The sequence below is a fragment of the Heptranchias perlo genome, chromosome 15 (assembly GCF_035084215.1).
Source record: "Heptranchias perlo isolate sHepPer1 chromosome 15, sHepPer1.hap1, whole genome shotgun sequence".
Classification (NCBI taxonomy): domain Eukaryota; kingdom Metazoa; phylum Chordata; class Chondrichthyes; order Hexanchiformes; family Hexanchidae; genus Heptranchias; species Heptranchias perlo.
The window spans coordinates 48814222-48832172 of NC_090339.1; the positions used below are offsets into that span (position 1 = coordinate 48814222).

General features: G+C 40.3%; 1 protein-coding gene across 1 annotated transcript; it reads right to left on the reverse strand.

Moving 5' to 3' along the window:
* Window positions 1-2812: 2812 nt before the first annotated feature.
* On the reverse strand, window positions 2813-12864 carry fgf16 (fibroblast growth factor 16). Its single transcript, XM_067996689.1, has 3 exons — window positions 12169-12864; window positions 10275-10378; window positions 2813-3763 (listed from the first exon to the last, which is right to left on the reverse strand). Exons 1-3 carry the CDS (start codon window positions 12452-12454, stop codon window positions 3518-3520), a joined length of 636 nt encoding a protein of 211 aa, XP_067852790.1. The 5' UTR covers window positions 12455-12864; the 3' UTR covers window positions 2813-3517.
* Between the last annotated feature and the right edge of the window lie 5087 nt (window positions 12865-17951).

Sequence of the window (17951 nt, forward strand, 5' to 3'; positions counted from 1 at the left end):
TTTTAGTAATAAAACAGAAAATGCTGGGAATACACAGCAGGTCCATCTGTAAAGAGGAAAGACAGGTTAATGTTTCGAGTGTAGACCCTTTATTGTGCCCACACTGCTGTAAGGGATATAAACTTGTAGTCTGCAATAGTAATAGCTGCCAACTGACTGATTAGCCTTCTGAATTAATATCATTATAACGGAATTTATAACCCTTTCTCCTATGTCACATCTTCTAAGAGTATTGATTGGATAGGTAAGTTTTTATTAATTTTATATGCTGTCACTAATTGATATAAGTTGCTGGTATATTTTATCAGTTTCCTCTGACTCCTCTAAACAATTTTTGTTCATGTTTAATGGGCTCCTGCAAACTCTCAATGAAATTTTGATTCATTTTACAGCCTTCAAAGACCACCTCTCCAGTACTTTTTGTAAAATGTTCCTGGTTCCGTGGATCTTTTATAGTCGATCCTCTGCAGTATACGTAGGTTGTATAAAATAATAAATACCTGGGAAGGAGCAGTAATGTTCAATTGAAGTGTACTAATGGTTTATTACGCCATCTCAACTCGCTCAATTAAATTGCAGTCTTATTACTCCCTCCTGGCTATTATTACTGCTTATATGTTTGCTCATTATTCAAGACTGATGTGTACAAACCTTCAACCCTGGTTTCAGAATCACTGTCCCTGGTGTTGTAATTGCAAGAAAAGTACTGATTTTCTTGTACAATCTGGTTAATCTATTGAGTACTTTTTCATTTCCTGTCTTTTTCATTCTATTTTCTGTTTGAATAATGCAAATTGTATTTTGTTTTTTCCTCTTTATCATTTCTTCTTTTGTTACTTTTTTAAACTTTTATTTATTTCAATTGTTATTTCTTCATTGGTCCCATGAATTAAATAATTAAAATTTGGAGTAGATTACATTCTCTTCTCCCCAAATATTTAAATCTCTCTGCACCCACTTGTTTGTTGGATTCATTTATAATTGTCTGGGCCTTAAAACAATAGGCCCATAGACCACTGGGTTAATTGGCTTCTGAATTTGGCCAGAAGATTAAGAGTCATGCTGAACTTTCACCTCTGGGATCTGAGATGGTGGTCTCCCCTCTCAGCTTGCTGTAAAAGATAAATGAGTTTGAGGTACTGTAGTTTCAATCTACTTCCTAGTGGGTGTGAGTTCACAACTCAAAACTGCCATACAGTAATTTAGCTCAGATTGGTAATCCCATTTAGTGGGGCCCTAAGGATGTTGATGTGGGAAGCAGGACCAATTCACACAGTGGTTATAGTATTAAAGTTACATTGCTGAGATAGAAGATGGGGAGCTTTACTATGTATCTAGACTTCCCTCTGGACTGCTTGATGCTGCCACCAGGTGCCAAAAGTGGAAAGTGTTTAATTCCCCAGTATTGACATTTCTCATCCCAATGAGCATGAACATTCACCAACTTTAGGTGGTGGCAATGCACCACCACCCTTATCCTAAAAGAGCACTCACTACATCACTTTTTTTCCTGAAAGTTTGACAAAACTGTGCTAATTAATGCTAAAGTCTGGAACTTGTTTGTGATATTGACTCACATTTTGATTAAAAGAGTGCTGTATTTTTTTGTTTGTACGAAAGAAAATCAAGTAGGTAAACTGGCATTATTATTAAGTATTGTGCCCAGGGATCTGCTATTATGTAGCAGGTGTTATAGTTGGATACTGTAATCATCCTATGTTGTTTCAGCCATTGTATAACCACATCAAATGGATTGCAATTGCAACCTCCAGCATAAGATTCATACATGTCAACATAGAAAATTAGCAAAAGCTAACCAAACCGTTTCAAAAAATCTGACCACTCAAAAATGGCTCTGAATAAAAAACCTATGACATGAGAACAAATAATTACACTGAAAATATTCCTTCACTGGTAAAGGAGAGGGAAAAGGCATAAGGACATGAAATCCTGATGGGGAAATAAGTGCTAAAGGCACAATAATTATTACCTAGAGAGGTCTGAGGTATGGCACCCCAGGAAATTTTAAATTTTAACACTTTATTTGGTGCACTTCCAATATTTTGAAATCTACCACAAACATGGACATTGCATGCTTTTTTTTTATCTAAACAGGATTTTTATCTCTAAAAAGGAAGAGACATTCACTCAATTTTCTTTTCTTTTTAAAATTCCTTTCCACCAGTAGAAGCAGATAACCTATTGGGAGAAATAAGTTTTTTTTAAATGCCTATGTCAGTTTTAGCTTAGCTTGCGAGCCTGTGGCCCATTGCATGTATGTTATACGGTTTAAACCTTTTACTCAGCCATTGTGGCTGAGCAGTATTTTGATTTTTGACCCCATTTCTAAAGTAGTTAAATATCGTAAATTAATTATGATACACTGCGATGTACCAAAAAAACTTAAAATAACAGAAATTGCTGGAAATATATAGAAAGTCCATGACCATCTGAAAAGATAAGTTAATATTTTACTTAGCGATCTTTCACTGGAGCTAATATACAAAGGAAAGAGAGTCCCTATATAGAACTGACCCAAAGAGGAGAAAAAAGAGCAATGGGTAAAGATAAATGGTGAAATATACTAAATACTAGCATAAAGAGTTGCAAATGGGTTTTAAAAAATATTAATATACCACTTGCCTAGCATGTTGTAGAATATTGAGAGTTTTGCAATGCAACTGATATTAAGAAATATTATGGAATATTTATAATACATTTATTTCTACTTAGAAATTTCAGTCATAATGATTTCTTTTTATTAAGAGTGAACAAGCAACATGTTAATTGTACAATATACTTTTTGCTTTAAACAAAGTTTTTTTTATTGTCCATAACCTTTTTAACTCAACATTCATAGATCTTCATAACTTAAAAGTGGTCATTTACATTTCAGTAGGATCTAATCCTTCCAGATAGCAATCTGGTCTATACATTGTCATTTAAAAATATAGTCTATGTAATAAATAAATATATAAAATAAATATAATATTGACATTTCTATAAATAGTTTTGTCCATTTGTACAGTGTCCATGGTAATAATTTTAGCCCATTCTAAAGACTGTGAACCTTATATCATGTTGGCTCTTCTCTTCCATGTAGCATAGTAAATAACTGCTTTCAGCAGGGTCTCATCCACAGATCCGAAATATATCAACTTTTGATAAATATATAATTTTTAGCTCAAAGCTTCTTTATTTGCAGCAGCGTTTATCACCACTTAGTGGCCTTTCGTATCTCTCCAGCAATAAAAGTGTCCATTGTCTATGAGGCTTTGTGTTCCTCTTCTCCTCAACCATTATCTAGAAGCAAAATTCAGTGGAGAATATAGATGTGTGAGCATAAAAAAAAATCCTGGGACTGTGCATTTGATAAAGACTTGATAGTATTGGTAGTGGTAATGAATTCAACCAAAGTGGTCGTCTCAGAAATGGCCACGAGGTTCTCGTTGGCACTGCTCCCCAGAATAGCTAAAGCTCCCACGTATGTACAACACATGCAAGGCAGCAGAGTTTATCAACTATAGTTCAAGAGGTCTCTGTATAATGTCGGTACTTTTTCAGGGTCCACGGGCCTAGGTAAAAAGTGAGTAAATTTTTGATGCCGCTTAGTCCTATATCCTTCCCGTGGGGATCCATCTTTATTCAAAGCCACATAATAATGTCTCCCAGTATCTAAGTGTTTATACAAAGTTGATGCGTAGGTATTATACCAGTTCTCTTCAAATTGTTCCCGGAAAACACACTCGGGTGTTAATTTTTTCTGTAAGATAGAAGAAATATTAATTAGAAGGTATATTCAATGTATTTTCAATAATATTTATTTCATACATTATATTCTATAGTTGGTATTTAATAAATTGAGGAGTAACATTGTGGAACTTCTTCCCACTTCACATCTGCTAACGATAAGAACGCTGCCACTCAGGTTAGGAGGCAATTACCAGCAATTGAGAAATAATTTGACTTAACAATAGAAAATCTACGATGCCTGTCATTTTTATATTTTAATACTATTCATTTTAAGTGTTTACCATGTGGGAGGGGGAAGGGAAATAACTGGATGTCTTCACTATAGAACAATCCACCAATTGACCAGCATAATTGCTAAACTACATACTGCTTTACATGTTCCAAACAGCATTGATCTTTTCTGGATAAAGTGTAAAACCTAGTAGCAAAATTGTGTTCTCACTTTGCCAGAAGTCATTTCTATTCTCTAAGATATGAATTCTCTCTCTCAGACAGGAGACTGTCGTTATGTTCCGTTATGGAGATCTGTCCAAGGGAGATGAAATTAAGTGCCTGAATTGTCTTATTTATGATCTCAAATTATCTTGAATTAAAAGGAAACTATTATCTCTTTGCCATTGGCAGGATTTGACCAAGGTCTTTATAAAGAACATCCTTTCAAGGCACTGTTCCAGAAAAATGCACCAGCCAGTTCACTGGTAGCTTGACTCAGTGGCAGCACTCTCGCCTCTGAGTCAGAGTCCCACTCCTGAGGCTTGAACGCATAATCAAGGCTGACATTTCAGTGCAGTACTGAGGGAGTGCAGCACTGTCAGATGTTCCATCTTTCAGATGAGACATTAAGCTGAGTCCCCAGGTGAACGTAAAAGATCCCATGGCACTATTCGAAGAAGAGCAGGGGAATTCTCACTGGTGTCCTGGGTAATATTTAACCTGCAACCAACACCTAAAAACAGATGATCTGATCATTTATTTCATTGCTGTTTGTGGGACCTTGCTGTGCACAAATTGGCTGCTGCATTTCCTACATTATAACAGTGGCTACACTTCAAAATTACTTAATTGTCTGTAAAGCACGTTGGGGCATCCTGAGGTGGTGAAAGGAATTATATAAATGCAAGTTCTTTCTTTCTTTAAATGGTAGACTCACTGAAGACACTCAACACATATTTTACCATTAAAGTAATTTGATATTTATCACTTCATGCTTTTCCTGTATAAAATAATGAATTGGAATTTCCATATGCATGTGAAACAATGCCAGCCACAACTAATTGAGAGGAAGAGCTGAGCTGAGCTCAGACAGTTTTCCAACGGGAGGGAAAAAAGTTGGTCATTCCTCCCACCTCCTAGCAGACAGCTCAGGAGCTGCTTTATGGTTCACCTGTCCACTCTTTACTAGAGAATGGCATATTACCAGAGACCTAAACAGGGAGTGAGAAGAATATATCGCACCCAATGCTCAGTTTGGTAAACGTGGATCTGAGCCACATGGGTTCAATTCCACTTATATTCTGAATGAGCTCATCTCAGCTTGGGTGGCGTCAGGCGCAATACCGTTGGACTCAGCACCTTGGGTCAGGGAAGGGGAAAATCAGTAGCACTATCCAGTCACCCCCTGATGGAAAGTGCACATGTGGATGGCAGGCGGCAATAGGATCAGGTGCAGGTGTGGTTCTTCCTGCAATCAAATAGACTGCCGACACTTGCTGTCTAGTTCATACATGAAGAATGACCAAGGTAATTGAGTGCGGCTGGCATTAGTCAGTATCTTAAGTAAAAGAGTGGAGAAAATAGTTGGGGAGAGGGTTAATAGGCGAATTGAAAGCAAATACCTGTTACTTTAATTACCATTACCTATATTTTTGATGAAGGAGCATAATATTAAATCTTTTAGATAAAATACCACTTGCTAATATAGTTAACAGTGGTGTTTGAACTCCAGATGTGTATACTTTAATTAAGTACCCAATAATGCCATGAATATATTCCTACTACAAGTATTTATAGGCATCTTAACACCTATAGAAATAGAGCAATACATTTCCAGCCAGATGGTCTAGAGTTCCACTCCCAAAATAGACTGATATTTGAACTCGCCTGCTTTCATTTGGTGAGTTTAGTCAGTTCTTAAACAGATCACTAGAGGGAGCACTGTGGAACGGGAACATGTACCATCTTGGGAGGGAGGGGGGAGTAAAGAGCAAAGGAAAGGAGAACTGGTAGGACCAGTCCTACTCCATGGCAACATGTCTCCTTTTGAACAATCGGACTTGTATTAATGGTAGACCCATCCTTTTCTCATGGTGGCAGGAAGCAGGAGGGCGGGAAAAAAACTCTGCAGTGGGGGAGGGGGAAGCATTAGTAAAGCTCTCTCAAGTCTCAGACTGACACAAAGCTTTGAATTATGTGTTTCAAACAACCATAAACAGCTTTTATTTTAAGAAAAGGTTCTAGTTGTAAGCCTATATTTATATCCATTTTTAAATGACTATCTTCTGTTTTATATGAAGCACAGTAGATGACAGGTGTCATGATGTGCTAAACCATTACTTTGCTAGGGCGTGGTAAGTCACCTAAGCAGTAAAAACACTGCCCCCTTCACTCAGTGAATTGCACAAGACCAGACAAACATTTTCAGTATGCTGCTCTGTGTACTGAGCTGAAATAGAGAGGCTAATAGGTTGATGGGACAAAGTTAGTTTATTTTCATTGGGATTGAGAGATGCATTTTATAAACGATAAACATTAATTAAAGGGAAACTGAAAACAGGCAAATTCATATTTTTGTATAATGTGTTTATAATTGTACAGGAATTTCATTATTAAAATACTGTTGTTACAATCCTAGCTTTATAGATCCACTTGTCCCAGCATAAAATCCATTGTAATAAACTGAGAAGCTCATATGCTGATTAAAGTAGCCCTTTGCCAGCCCCTACTAAATTTTTAATGATGATAATGTATATTAGAGAGTACATAAGCTGGAAACCCACTAATAAAAGTACCAGTTGTGCCCATCTGTGATCTTCTACACCTACAGATCAGATGTAATATCTTCAGCACCCTTGGTTGGGGAGAATGGTGACTGGTGACAGGTGTCTAATCCTCAGCCTGGTAATAGTAACACTGCATGAATGGGAGTTAAAGGCAGTTATCCAATTTACAGGCTGTGATCACCTTAATAAACTAAGCTTTGACACCATTCTTTATAATTTTATGCGAACTCCACCCCCTACTGCAGCCCAAGGTCTGACTATTTTTATTTGAAAGGGCAAATGTCTGATGAAACCTCCATAGTCTGTTAGTCCTTCTTTCACTCAAGAGTTCAGTTCTGTTGCAGAACTGAGAGTGTGTGCACCACTTTAGAGACAATTCTTGAGTTATAGAAGCAATCATTTATTGATCTGTAGTCCATTATTTCCTTTAAAATGCGTATTCTGAAACTGTGATTAAAAAAACCTCATCCAGCTATATTTTGGAAATGAACCAAGACAATTTACTTCAATGTCAAACAAAATGATAAACAAATCCCAATTCCCCATGCCTTACTTTTATTTTAAAAAATGTTTCCCTAGCCTTAAGGGTATAAAAATGTTCCGTAAAACACTGAATGATTGCAGGTATTATAAACCATGCTGACAGTTCCAGTGTCACTGCGGAGCAGGCAAACACTTGCATCTTTATTCACCCCTGTCACTAATCTTATCCTGGTTCACGTGATTTCCTTTCCTTGATCCCTCTCATTCGTTTTCTCAGCTCCTTTAATTTCTGACTCTACTGTTGATATTTATGTGTGTCTCCTTCTCTCAGACCCTGCTGAGTTAGAAAAACATGTTCAAGAAATGTAATCTGGGATGTAATTTGTCCTATTATATGTGTTTGTCAGCAACAGATATTGAAAGCAAATGCATGCGTGTTGTGAGTTACCTCCTCCCCCACCGATATTTAACGCGGGCTAGGACACCTTAATCATTAAAGCTACATAATCCTAAAAAACATTTTCATGTTAAGATTTTAGCAGCCACATGGATAGCAATGTACAACAGGTGCAGATGAGGAATTCATTCATTCTTATATATGAGGACAACATTCCTTTTAAATTGTTTTCTTTCCTTTTCCCCAGTTATGGTACAGCGAAACCCATCATTCATGATGGGAGATTGGGTAGGTGAGTAAGCTGCTCCCAGTCTGCCAATAAATATTGCTCTGAATCTGACTGCTGGAAGGTGCAGGAATGGTCCTCATGGGGAAGAATCTACCCTCCAATATCATGACAAATATTGGGTATTTAGCTGTCTGGAGAATCACAGTCACAATCCCACAGCCCCATCCTTCACTCAGTGGTGCTAAAGGTTGGAACTCCAACATGCTGTACCAAACATAATACCCCATTGATCTTGCAGGCCAAATTCAAACTGTACTTACCTTGGTTCAATGCTAGCACTCTTGTCTCTGAGTTAGAAGGTCGTGGGTTCAAACTCCACTCCAGAGACTTGAGCACATAATCCAGGCTAACACTTCAGTGCAGTACTGAGGGAGTGCTGCACTGTCAGAGTTGCCATCTTTTGGATGACATGTTAAACTGATGGCCTCTGGGCATAAAAGATCTCATGACAGTTTTTGAAGAAGCGTAGGGGTTCTCCTGGTGTCCTGGCCAAAATTTATCCTTCAACCAACATTACTAAAACAGATTTCTGCTCATTTATCTGATTGCTGTTTGTGGGACCTTGCTGAGTGCAAATTGGCTGCCACTTTACAACAGTGACTATACTTCAGAAGTATTTCATTGGCTGTAAAACCTTTGGGAAGTGCTGAGGTTGTGAAAGACACTATATAAATGTAAGTTCTCTTTCTTCTTACATTTTCATATGTGTTGCACAGTGAAGGGATTCCTGGGCCATTATAAGCCATATTCAATATATTTATAAAATGTGTAGACTGTTTTGTTCTCACACTTATGAGGATTGGGCTGTAGTTCCCATTGCTGTAATGTTGTCTACCATATCAGCCTCCTAAAGACTGCAGTAATTTCCATGTCTCCCCACAGGAATAGCAGATTTAAGGGAAATCTTTAGCTATAATCACTTTGTCTGACAAGAAGAGCCAGTGATACAGGAACACTGTGCACTGTCTAACAGTGAAAAATGCCAGGTTTTTTTTATAGATTTTAGTTCTCTTGAAATACCATTATGGTTGTTGTTTGATTACAATGCTCAACTTCTAAGGGAAAGAACAAGTCTATACCACTGTTTCTGATTGATGTGTTGAGTTATAGGGCGTTATTGCTTTTAATAGTGGGTTTACTAGTAGGCACAGGTCTGGACCAGCCAGGAACAACATGCTTCAGAACTCTGCTGCTGAGCCATGGCAAGATCACATTGCAACTAATGCTATATCTGCTCAGAGCAAACATTTTAAGTGAGTATTTTAAAGAGGAAATTATTTTATGCCCCCTCCCTCCTTTTACATTGTGGAACTGCTTCAAGTAAAAATGGTTGTGTAATATGCTGGGGCAGCAACTGAAATGGGATTCACCCCATTTACACTGCAGCATGGATTTCACAGCATCGGTACCAACTCAAAAATACCTGCACAAATGCACGTTTGTGACTGTACAGTTTGAAAGTCACAATCACAACTTTCATTTCCAGCTGCAGGAACTTTGCTGCCATCTGGGGAAGGTCCATAGGGTCCAGAGATGCAGAAGAATGTGCGGGTGATCTGTACAAGTGGACTAAACCATTGTAAACATTTGCCACTGCTGACACAGTTGCCTCTGCAGGAGCAGTTGAGCATCACCTTTTGAGGTTGCCCTCTACTCCTCCAGCCAGCAACACAGCCCCCTCAGTCACTTTATAGTCAGGGCTACCTTTGATTGCAGTATTGTATTGCAAAGGAGTGTTAGGTTGAAGGCGAAAATATAAACTAGTTGTGATAAAGGAGGTGACTGAGAGGGGGAGCTCAGATATACAGGAAATATAGAAATGTAAGTCCAGAACATTAAATTAACTTAAAATGCGATAGTGGGACAAGGGGGAACAGGTTCAAACTGGCAAAAAGGCATATTTAAAACTGACATCAGGAAGTGTTACTTCACACAAAGAATAATGACAAATGGAATAGACTTCTGGATAGAATAGCTGAGACAAAAGGCTGGAATCATAAAAGAAATTGTTGGATCCCATGGTTTGGGTTGGGAGGGGGCGGTGGGAGAGAGAACTGTAGGTTTGTCCTGAATGGATGAGGCAAGATGAACCCTCGTTCTTCTGTATCTTCAGCAACATCATGGTGTTATTGTGTCACCAATCGCATCACCCTCCCCCTCCCCCCCTAAACTTAACAAACAAGGTGAAGTTTCCTGCACAACTCTTTAATCTGACCACACACCAGGAGTTGAAAGTCTGCCAACAATCAGTCTTTTCTAAGATCCCAGTGTAAAGTTTGGTTCAATTGCATGAAACATTACACACTTGCTTTGCACTTGTGTTACAAGAGTGTGGAAAACATGTCGAACTTACCGACCCATAGAGTTCGCCTCTCTCGTTCATTCCCAGATAAAGTCCCGAGTCCACCCCACGGATGCTGACCAGTCCCACCGCCAGGCTGATGAACTCCAGGATCCCTGCACAACACATCAGAGATGGGAAATTGTCAATGATCACAGCCACCGAAGCAGGAAAGGTAAGAGTTACACTAGTGCTGCGGGAGAAAGCAAGTATGTTCCGCCCGAGGGGACTGTAAAAATCACAGTAACGTGCAATAAAATATACATATTAATCCTCTGAGTCCAGGGCGGCTTTCTAAGTGCCCAGTAATAGTCACACAGACAGCTGATGCCAAATATCCCATAAATTAATAACTCGAGAAATTAACAACCATGAAACGTCCTTTAATTCGCTGCACAACTTGAATGGAGTTTAGAAAGTAACCTTGGTGGGATTTTTTTGTTAGAGAAATGATATGTGGTCACTAAATAGTTAAAAAAAACCTGAATATCAGTGATTATTTCGGCTCTCTTTTTTTTATAAAAAAAGAACATGTTTAAGACTGCCTGTAGTATATATGGTGTCAGGTCGCTGGATCTGGTTCTAATTAGAAAGCCCTCTATCCTTTCAGGTTTCATTTCTTATACTTGTTTGATTGTCCTTAAAATAACCCGTGTAATGTCTGCTCAGAATGGCGGGATCGCTTAATAATCAGACTCGGTGGAAACATTGAGAAAAATGCTTTTAAAAATTATCTCGCTGTGTTTAATAATAACGGCGAAGTATTTTTTTGTTCGATGATTTATGAGCCAGTTTGGGTATTAGGTACGAACGGTGCTGCGCTTTGAACCAGTCTGGGAAGGCAAGGAGCAACTCCGGTTAAATCCAGCTTTTCATGTGGATGAAAGACACCTGTTTCAGCCACTGGGACGAGTGGGAGAGACAGGAAGGGAAAGGGGAGGTGGAAGAGGGATGGAAACTAATGTAATTTAAGGACAGCCGGGTGTTGTGCAGTAATGTGTGTCCTTTACTCACTAATCTTTGTGCATTCGACTCTCCCGGTCACTGTGTTTGCCTCTTCCACTTTCCGTTTGTTTCCTAGCCTCTATTTGACTCACCCAGTCTCCGTCTTGAGTTTGACTGTGTGTTTTGAGTTACATTGAGTCTATATCACTGAAACAGTCCGTTCGGCCCAACTAGTCTATGCCGGCGTTTATGCTCCCCACGAGCCCCCTCTCTCCCTCAGTCTCTCTGACTTTTCCACCCTCTGTATCTGTTTGATCCCAGTCTGTATGTCTGTGTATGTTTCTCTCTCTCGGTGTCTCGATGCTCCCCTTTCTCTCTAACACTGCATCACTTGAACGAAGCGATACGAGTTCTCCCTTAGGTACACGTTGCCCCTGCAGACGGCCAGGACTCTGTGTTCCACTGTAAATACAGTACATACCGCAACCGCCCAGTGGCACCATCACACACATTTTACAAATACAGTGTTAAAACCTTAAACCGTGCCAGACATGGTGCGTGTATTTTATGAACGTTTTCATATAATCGAGGGGGACTGCATCAAGAAAGTCTGAGGCAGTCCAGTGGTGATTGTACTGGAGTGTAATGCAAAATGCAACTTGTTTTACTCCGCTAAAATTCGATAACGATTGCACGCTGCACATTATCTCCCAGTAACCAAAGTGCCTGCTCCTTACCGACAGGTACACATGCAAAATCTGCCTTCAATAAATGTGGAGCAAGGGTTCCATTGTGCATAGTAATACCTCGAAATTATACGTGTATATTTGCAATATGACCAAGTTCTCCCACAGTGACCCTTCCTCCCTTGTTCAAGAACAAACACATTTGCATTTTAAGGTGTTTATAAACACCAGTTGCTCGAAATAAAGGAATTTCTCCGAATGCCCAGCCAGCTTACCAAATCGGCTGTGATCCTGCCGGGTCCCGTATACAGTTCCGTTCGGGAAGATTTCCAAGTGGAAGCCGGTCCTGCAGTAGAGCTGCCTCCGCCTGAGGATGCCTTTGAGGTGGGCGAAGTCGGTGGGTGTTCCCCTCTGGAGCCTGCCTTCGATCTGCCCGAGCCTTTCGTTCAGGAACCCGGGGGAATCGGCCAGGGCCAGCACGGGCATATTCCCAAGAGAAACGGCGTGTATGTCTGAGTCCAGGGCTCCTAGATAGCTCCCAACCTCGGCCATCAGAGTCATGAGGCAGCCGGGGCCAGGGGGCGATCAATTAGAGCCGCGATCACTTTTTATTAATCAGCTCTCTGATACGGACAGACTCCCAATGCAGCCCCCCTCGTGTATAATAACAGACGAGACGACTTTGTTTTGACTGCACCGTTTATAGGGATCCCGGCGCATTAATCTCCGCTTAAATTTCATAACTGAAGTCCAGGGGAATCAGATGAAAGCAGCTGTTTATATACATACTCGCACATTGACATATTCGATATTTAAATAAGCCCCGCCTGGCATCCCCACGGCTAATCGTCTCTGAGATTCATTGGGTTCGAACTGCAAGAGCTTCAACCCATTGTTAACTGTGTGTTAAAAAAAAACACACCAGAAAAGCTACAAAATCCACTGATGCATAGCAGCACTTGGCAGCTCGGGCTCCTGTACACGTCTGATGAAATCATACAACTCCAGCCTGCTACTTAACAAAAAAAAACTCTCCAGGTTGTAATAAGATGTAGCAAAGGGGGCTGCCAACGTGGCTCGTTAGAATTTTTAAAAAACTTCTCGATCTGTTTCATCACTGAGAGGAAAAATCTGATTTTTTTTTTCAAATGAGCAATTGTTTATCAGACGTCTTGGAATCGCTAATGGATTCTTAAACCCTGCAGAACTGGAAGGAAGATGAGGTTTGAACAAGGGACTTGAGGGCAGCATCTTTCACCTTGTTGAACAGGTGTTTTTCTAGCTATTCCCCCCCCCCCCCCCCACTCTACTGCCCCCCCTCCCCATTTTACACCAGCTGTTTAGTCTGTGACGAACTGTGCCAGAGCCGAGCCGGGCTAATCAGCACTCAGCACCTTCAGGGCTGATATAACAGCTCGCCTTTAGCCTTTGACATGCTCGGCGCTATATGTACGAGCGCACAGCTCGGCTGCTTGAAGGTCTGGGAGCCATCAGTCCCTAGATCAAATAGTTCGGTAGAAGTCGCTGTTGATCACATTTTTTTCCAGTTACTTTCTAGGAGCTGCACGCTGCATATTGAATTCCTGCTGCTATTAAACCCGAGTCGAGCATTAGGGCAACTTGTTTATAACACCCAACACCCACACACCTTTGTGTACTTAAAACGCCTTAAATGTTAGTTCTTGTGATTATTTCAAAATGGAAAGGCATTGCAGTGAAATGCATTCTAAAAAATGTTTATTTAAAGAGACATTCTTTTCATTAAAAAAATGTTTGGCAAAGTTTTTTGTTTTAGGGAGGGACCAGAGCGAGAAGATCCGTGCATCATTTTCAACAGATTTTGTTGTGGGTCATGTCACAGAATGGTGTGTTTGTAAACAAGGACTCAATGGTGAAGACATCTTTAAAGCGAGTGTTCTGCCTTGTTAGACTAATTATACCGCAGATTTTGCCTCACTGCAAAATGGTTTCAGCTTGGCAGCAATTCAAAATGTGTGATATAGGAGCTTTTACATTGGAGACATCTGGTCAATTGCAGATGCTCCATTGTCTCTCCGTCGGCTGTACACTTAAGTATAAACAACCTGTCCTGCAATGAGCTGATGGTACGGTAGACTCAAGAAAATGTGAGATGTTGAATCTGCAGTAGGATCAAGTACTCTCAACCAACTAGCTAAAAGTCCTTCAAAGTATGTTCGATTATCAGAACAAGAGGCCACAGATTAAAACTGGTGAAAGAAAGAAGTCAGAAAGAACTTCTTCATACAAAACGTGATCATCACTTTGAATGATCTCCCAGGTACAACAGTAGAGACGAAATCCTTAGGCTTACTCAAGAGTTAGATGATGTCATGCAGGGAATGTTTTTTTTCTGGATGAATAAACTAAAATACGCCAAATGGCCTCCCACAACTGTATCGATCTAGTGAGCTCCACTCCTCTGCAATTGGGCCTCCATATGTCGCAGCTGAGCCCAGCCAGCCTACAAAGCTTGCGACCCAGTGACAAATTGAAATGGAGAGAATAGTTTGTGGCGGTCACTTTCCCCAAAATGGAATAAAAAGGGTAACATAAGAGTGCGTTTACAACTGTAGTATTGGTGGGAAGTGGGTTCTCCCTGCAGGAGGGAGCCTCACTCCGAATTACATCGGGCCATAAGTCCAGATTTACAGTACACTGTGAAAATGCTATGCGTTGATGTTAGCTTCATTGTACAAATGCACCCTAAAGGGCCTTTCGGACCGCAGTTGATTTGGCTTCGGGTGGTAGTGTCACACTGTTTCAACATCTTACCAGCTGAAGGGTGATTGCAATGGCGCAAAGCCATCTTTAGACATTTTGATTTTAAAGGTCAGTTGGCTCTTTATTAAGATTTGTATTAGAAATATCACCAACTCTTGGAAGGCAGTAAGCAGAGCGACGCTTTCCCAAGATTTCAGAGATGACTGTGGAGCTAGCAGTATGATTGAGTGCCGCCTGACCCACTAGTCTCAGAATCCTACAGCTCGGAGCTTTGAACCATTTGACCGTCAAAACCTCAGTTTTCAGTGGACATTATTTTCAGTAGAATTATTTTGAACGGGGGGGGGCGGTCTCCAGAGGATTAGGGCCCGAGGCCATAAAATAGGAGAATAATAATAATTCAGCAGTGTCTACTCTGCCGGCTCTGTGTATAGTGGGTGACAGGTTGGAAATCCGAAACTCTTGACAAAAACCAAGTCCCAAGCTGTCGCTTCTGCAACACGTTATCACATCCTAAAATACAAAATGTCCCTGAGCCCCTCTCCCCATTCCGATCCAAAATGTTTTTTTCGTGTTTCTAGAATGTGTGTGATAACTGGCGATTTGTTATTGCAACACAACTGAGATTCATTCTAATATCTGGTATGTTTGATAATTGGTATAACGTGTGAACATTATACTCCAGCATTGTCTGCACAAACAGGAGCATGCATGTCAAATGTGAAAGTGGATACTGCAGTGCTACTGTTTGAAAGACAGGTTTATCATTAGGGTTAGGAGCATTCTCCCAGCTCATTCTACCGCACTACTTGAAACAACAGCCTTGTTTCTGCTCCTAGTCCTTAAATATTCAACTTTTATAAATATGCGTATGTGTGAGAGGGAGGGGGAGCGAGAAATGTACGTATTTTATCTGAAACATAGTTGGACATTCATCCTAATTTTATGGCAATTCCCAAGGGTGTAATTTGACAGAGAATCTACCTGTTTGGGGACTGCCTTTGCAGAACCACCTGTTACCATGCGTTTAGAATTCCTTTTCCACGATCTGGAAGTTTGACAGTAAATCCAGATTTAGTGTTGTGTCGTTTCGTAAATCTATATCATGGTAACAAAAAATAAAATAAACGAAACCCCGCAACGCTGAAGAAAAAAGGCCTCCTGCCGATGTGTAAAGTACATCGGTTCTAGAGTCAGGCCGATTCCAAACAATGTTAAATAGCCACAAAGGAAGGTGTTTAGCAATTCGCTCCAGAATTGTTCAAGTCTCACGTATTCTCAGCGAGAGTCACTTTTTAAATGAAAATACACATTAATACTTTTCTGCGTTGTTTCTGTTGGTTTGGACGGATTTGCAATATACAGCACTGCCCGTGCCTGCCCCACAGATCTCAGCGTTTCCAATAGGTTGACGTTTAAATTGTATTTCAGTTGAAATTGACATTTAGTCAGCAAAGAGAAAATAACACGTGGAGAGGTGGCGATTTCTATTAAAACACATCAAATGCCTTGTGCATATACTGGTTTTTAAATGTTGCAGTTTACATTGTAAGATGATCGTCATACACGGCTCCTTACGTGATGGAGCTTGCAATGTGAAACCCCCCCCCCCCTCTTTGCCTCTGTGAGACTGACTTGAACAAGATACACTGGTGTGTATTACTGTGCATTTGGAATTGTGTTTGGTTCTATAGTATCAGTTTGTTTTACATTGGTGGAAAAGCAGCACTGACCTGTTAAACACATGTGTCGTGGTAATGTAGCCTATAAGTCACGACGCTCTCAGTGCTGTTCTGATGCTGTACTGCTACTTTGCTAAAAGCACCCAGTTTCCATTTGATGGACGATCCATGTATATTTTGGCTCGGTACATGTCATTAGTGTACGTCGATTGTTTTATCGTGTGTTTTATGAACAGTGATCTTTTTTGTTGTTTATTGCCTCTGTGGGACTATAGAGAAATCCACATTGATCTGAACATCAAATTAATGCAGGGGGGACGTCATAAAGTCGTTTTACATTGAACATTTTACATAAGTGGGGCCCACCGACCAAAACCCATCGGATAATGTACGTACCAACTCGTCCTTCAGTTAGAATAACCATAATGCAGACGATCTCATGAGATGATGTTCCACTTAATGCTTGGGCCCGTGACTGCACAATACTTTTATTCACCACACAAGAATGCTGCTTGAATACATTATTTTTCAACTCGCCAGCATCGAGAGAAGCCAAATTTTTGTCTCTGCGCATGATGGATGGTAGCAGTTTAACAGCAGGAGCCAGTTGCAATATCCCAAAAGTACTACTTGGGTAGCCTGTCTGCCATGGACAGTTTCATCGAATCTGATTGTGATGATGCTTATTGCAAAGGGTTTGCTGCAAACTGCCCTTGGATAACTGTAGGCTCCTAGAACACAATTACCACTTCAAGAATCATCCCGGCATTAGTTTGCAAAAATAGGTATCATGCAGTTTATTCCGAACGGTATGTTCCCTGTAACCTCTTAACTTGGGAACAAATATCACTCTTCACTATTTTTTAGTTTTAAAAGCTGCAGTCAGACTATTGGATGTTTGGTTCTGATTATTTGATTGACTCCAAAGCATCCAAATATATGATCAGATTGCGACAAAATTGCTGCCAGGTTTAGTTTCAAAGAGATTATTGAGGAGTGACATGATTCAGCTCTTTAACTCTTAGGGTGGATTTACACTGGAAGCTTACTGCCAGTATTAAATGATTTCCACTTTGCCCCAACAATATGCTTGTGTTGTAAAGCCAGAATCTGAACTGACTCCTGGCTGAAGCAGAGTGAGATTCCCCAGAGGTGATAATCTAACAATGTTTCAATTTGACACAACATGGGGAGTAAATCCAGTGTGGTGACAGAACTGGTTTACAAAATGTTCATGGGTTTGTTGGCTCTCGTGGACAGTTTTAAAATCTGCTTTATCTCAAATGTTCAGAGAGCAGGGATTCTCCCCTCACTGCTCTATAAACATTTATATTTCTAACTGTTGGGAGAATGCTCTGTGCATGCGTGTGTCCAAGCATCCTCTACTCCTGGGCAGGACAGTTAAGAGTCCCAGCCAGACTGGAGCCAAGGCAATGTAAAAATGGTTCTGCCTGGCTGGCACTCGAACAGCTACTTCTGGTCTGAAACCAGTGGCTAGAGCGTAAATGCACCCTTAGCCTGCTGGCAGATTAGGGAAATAATTGTGCCCTGGGATGAACAGCTTCTTAAAAATATTTTCAGCTTGGTGACACTGAAATAAGCAATTATAACTGATGCTACTCCAGTATTAAGTC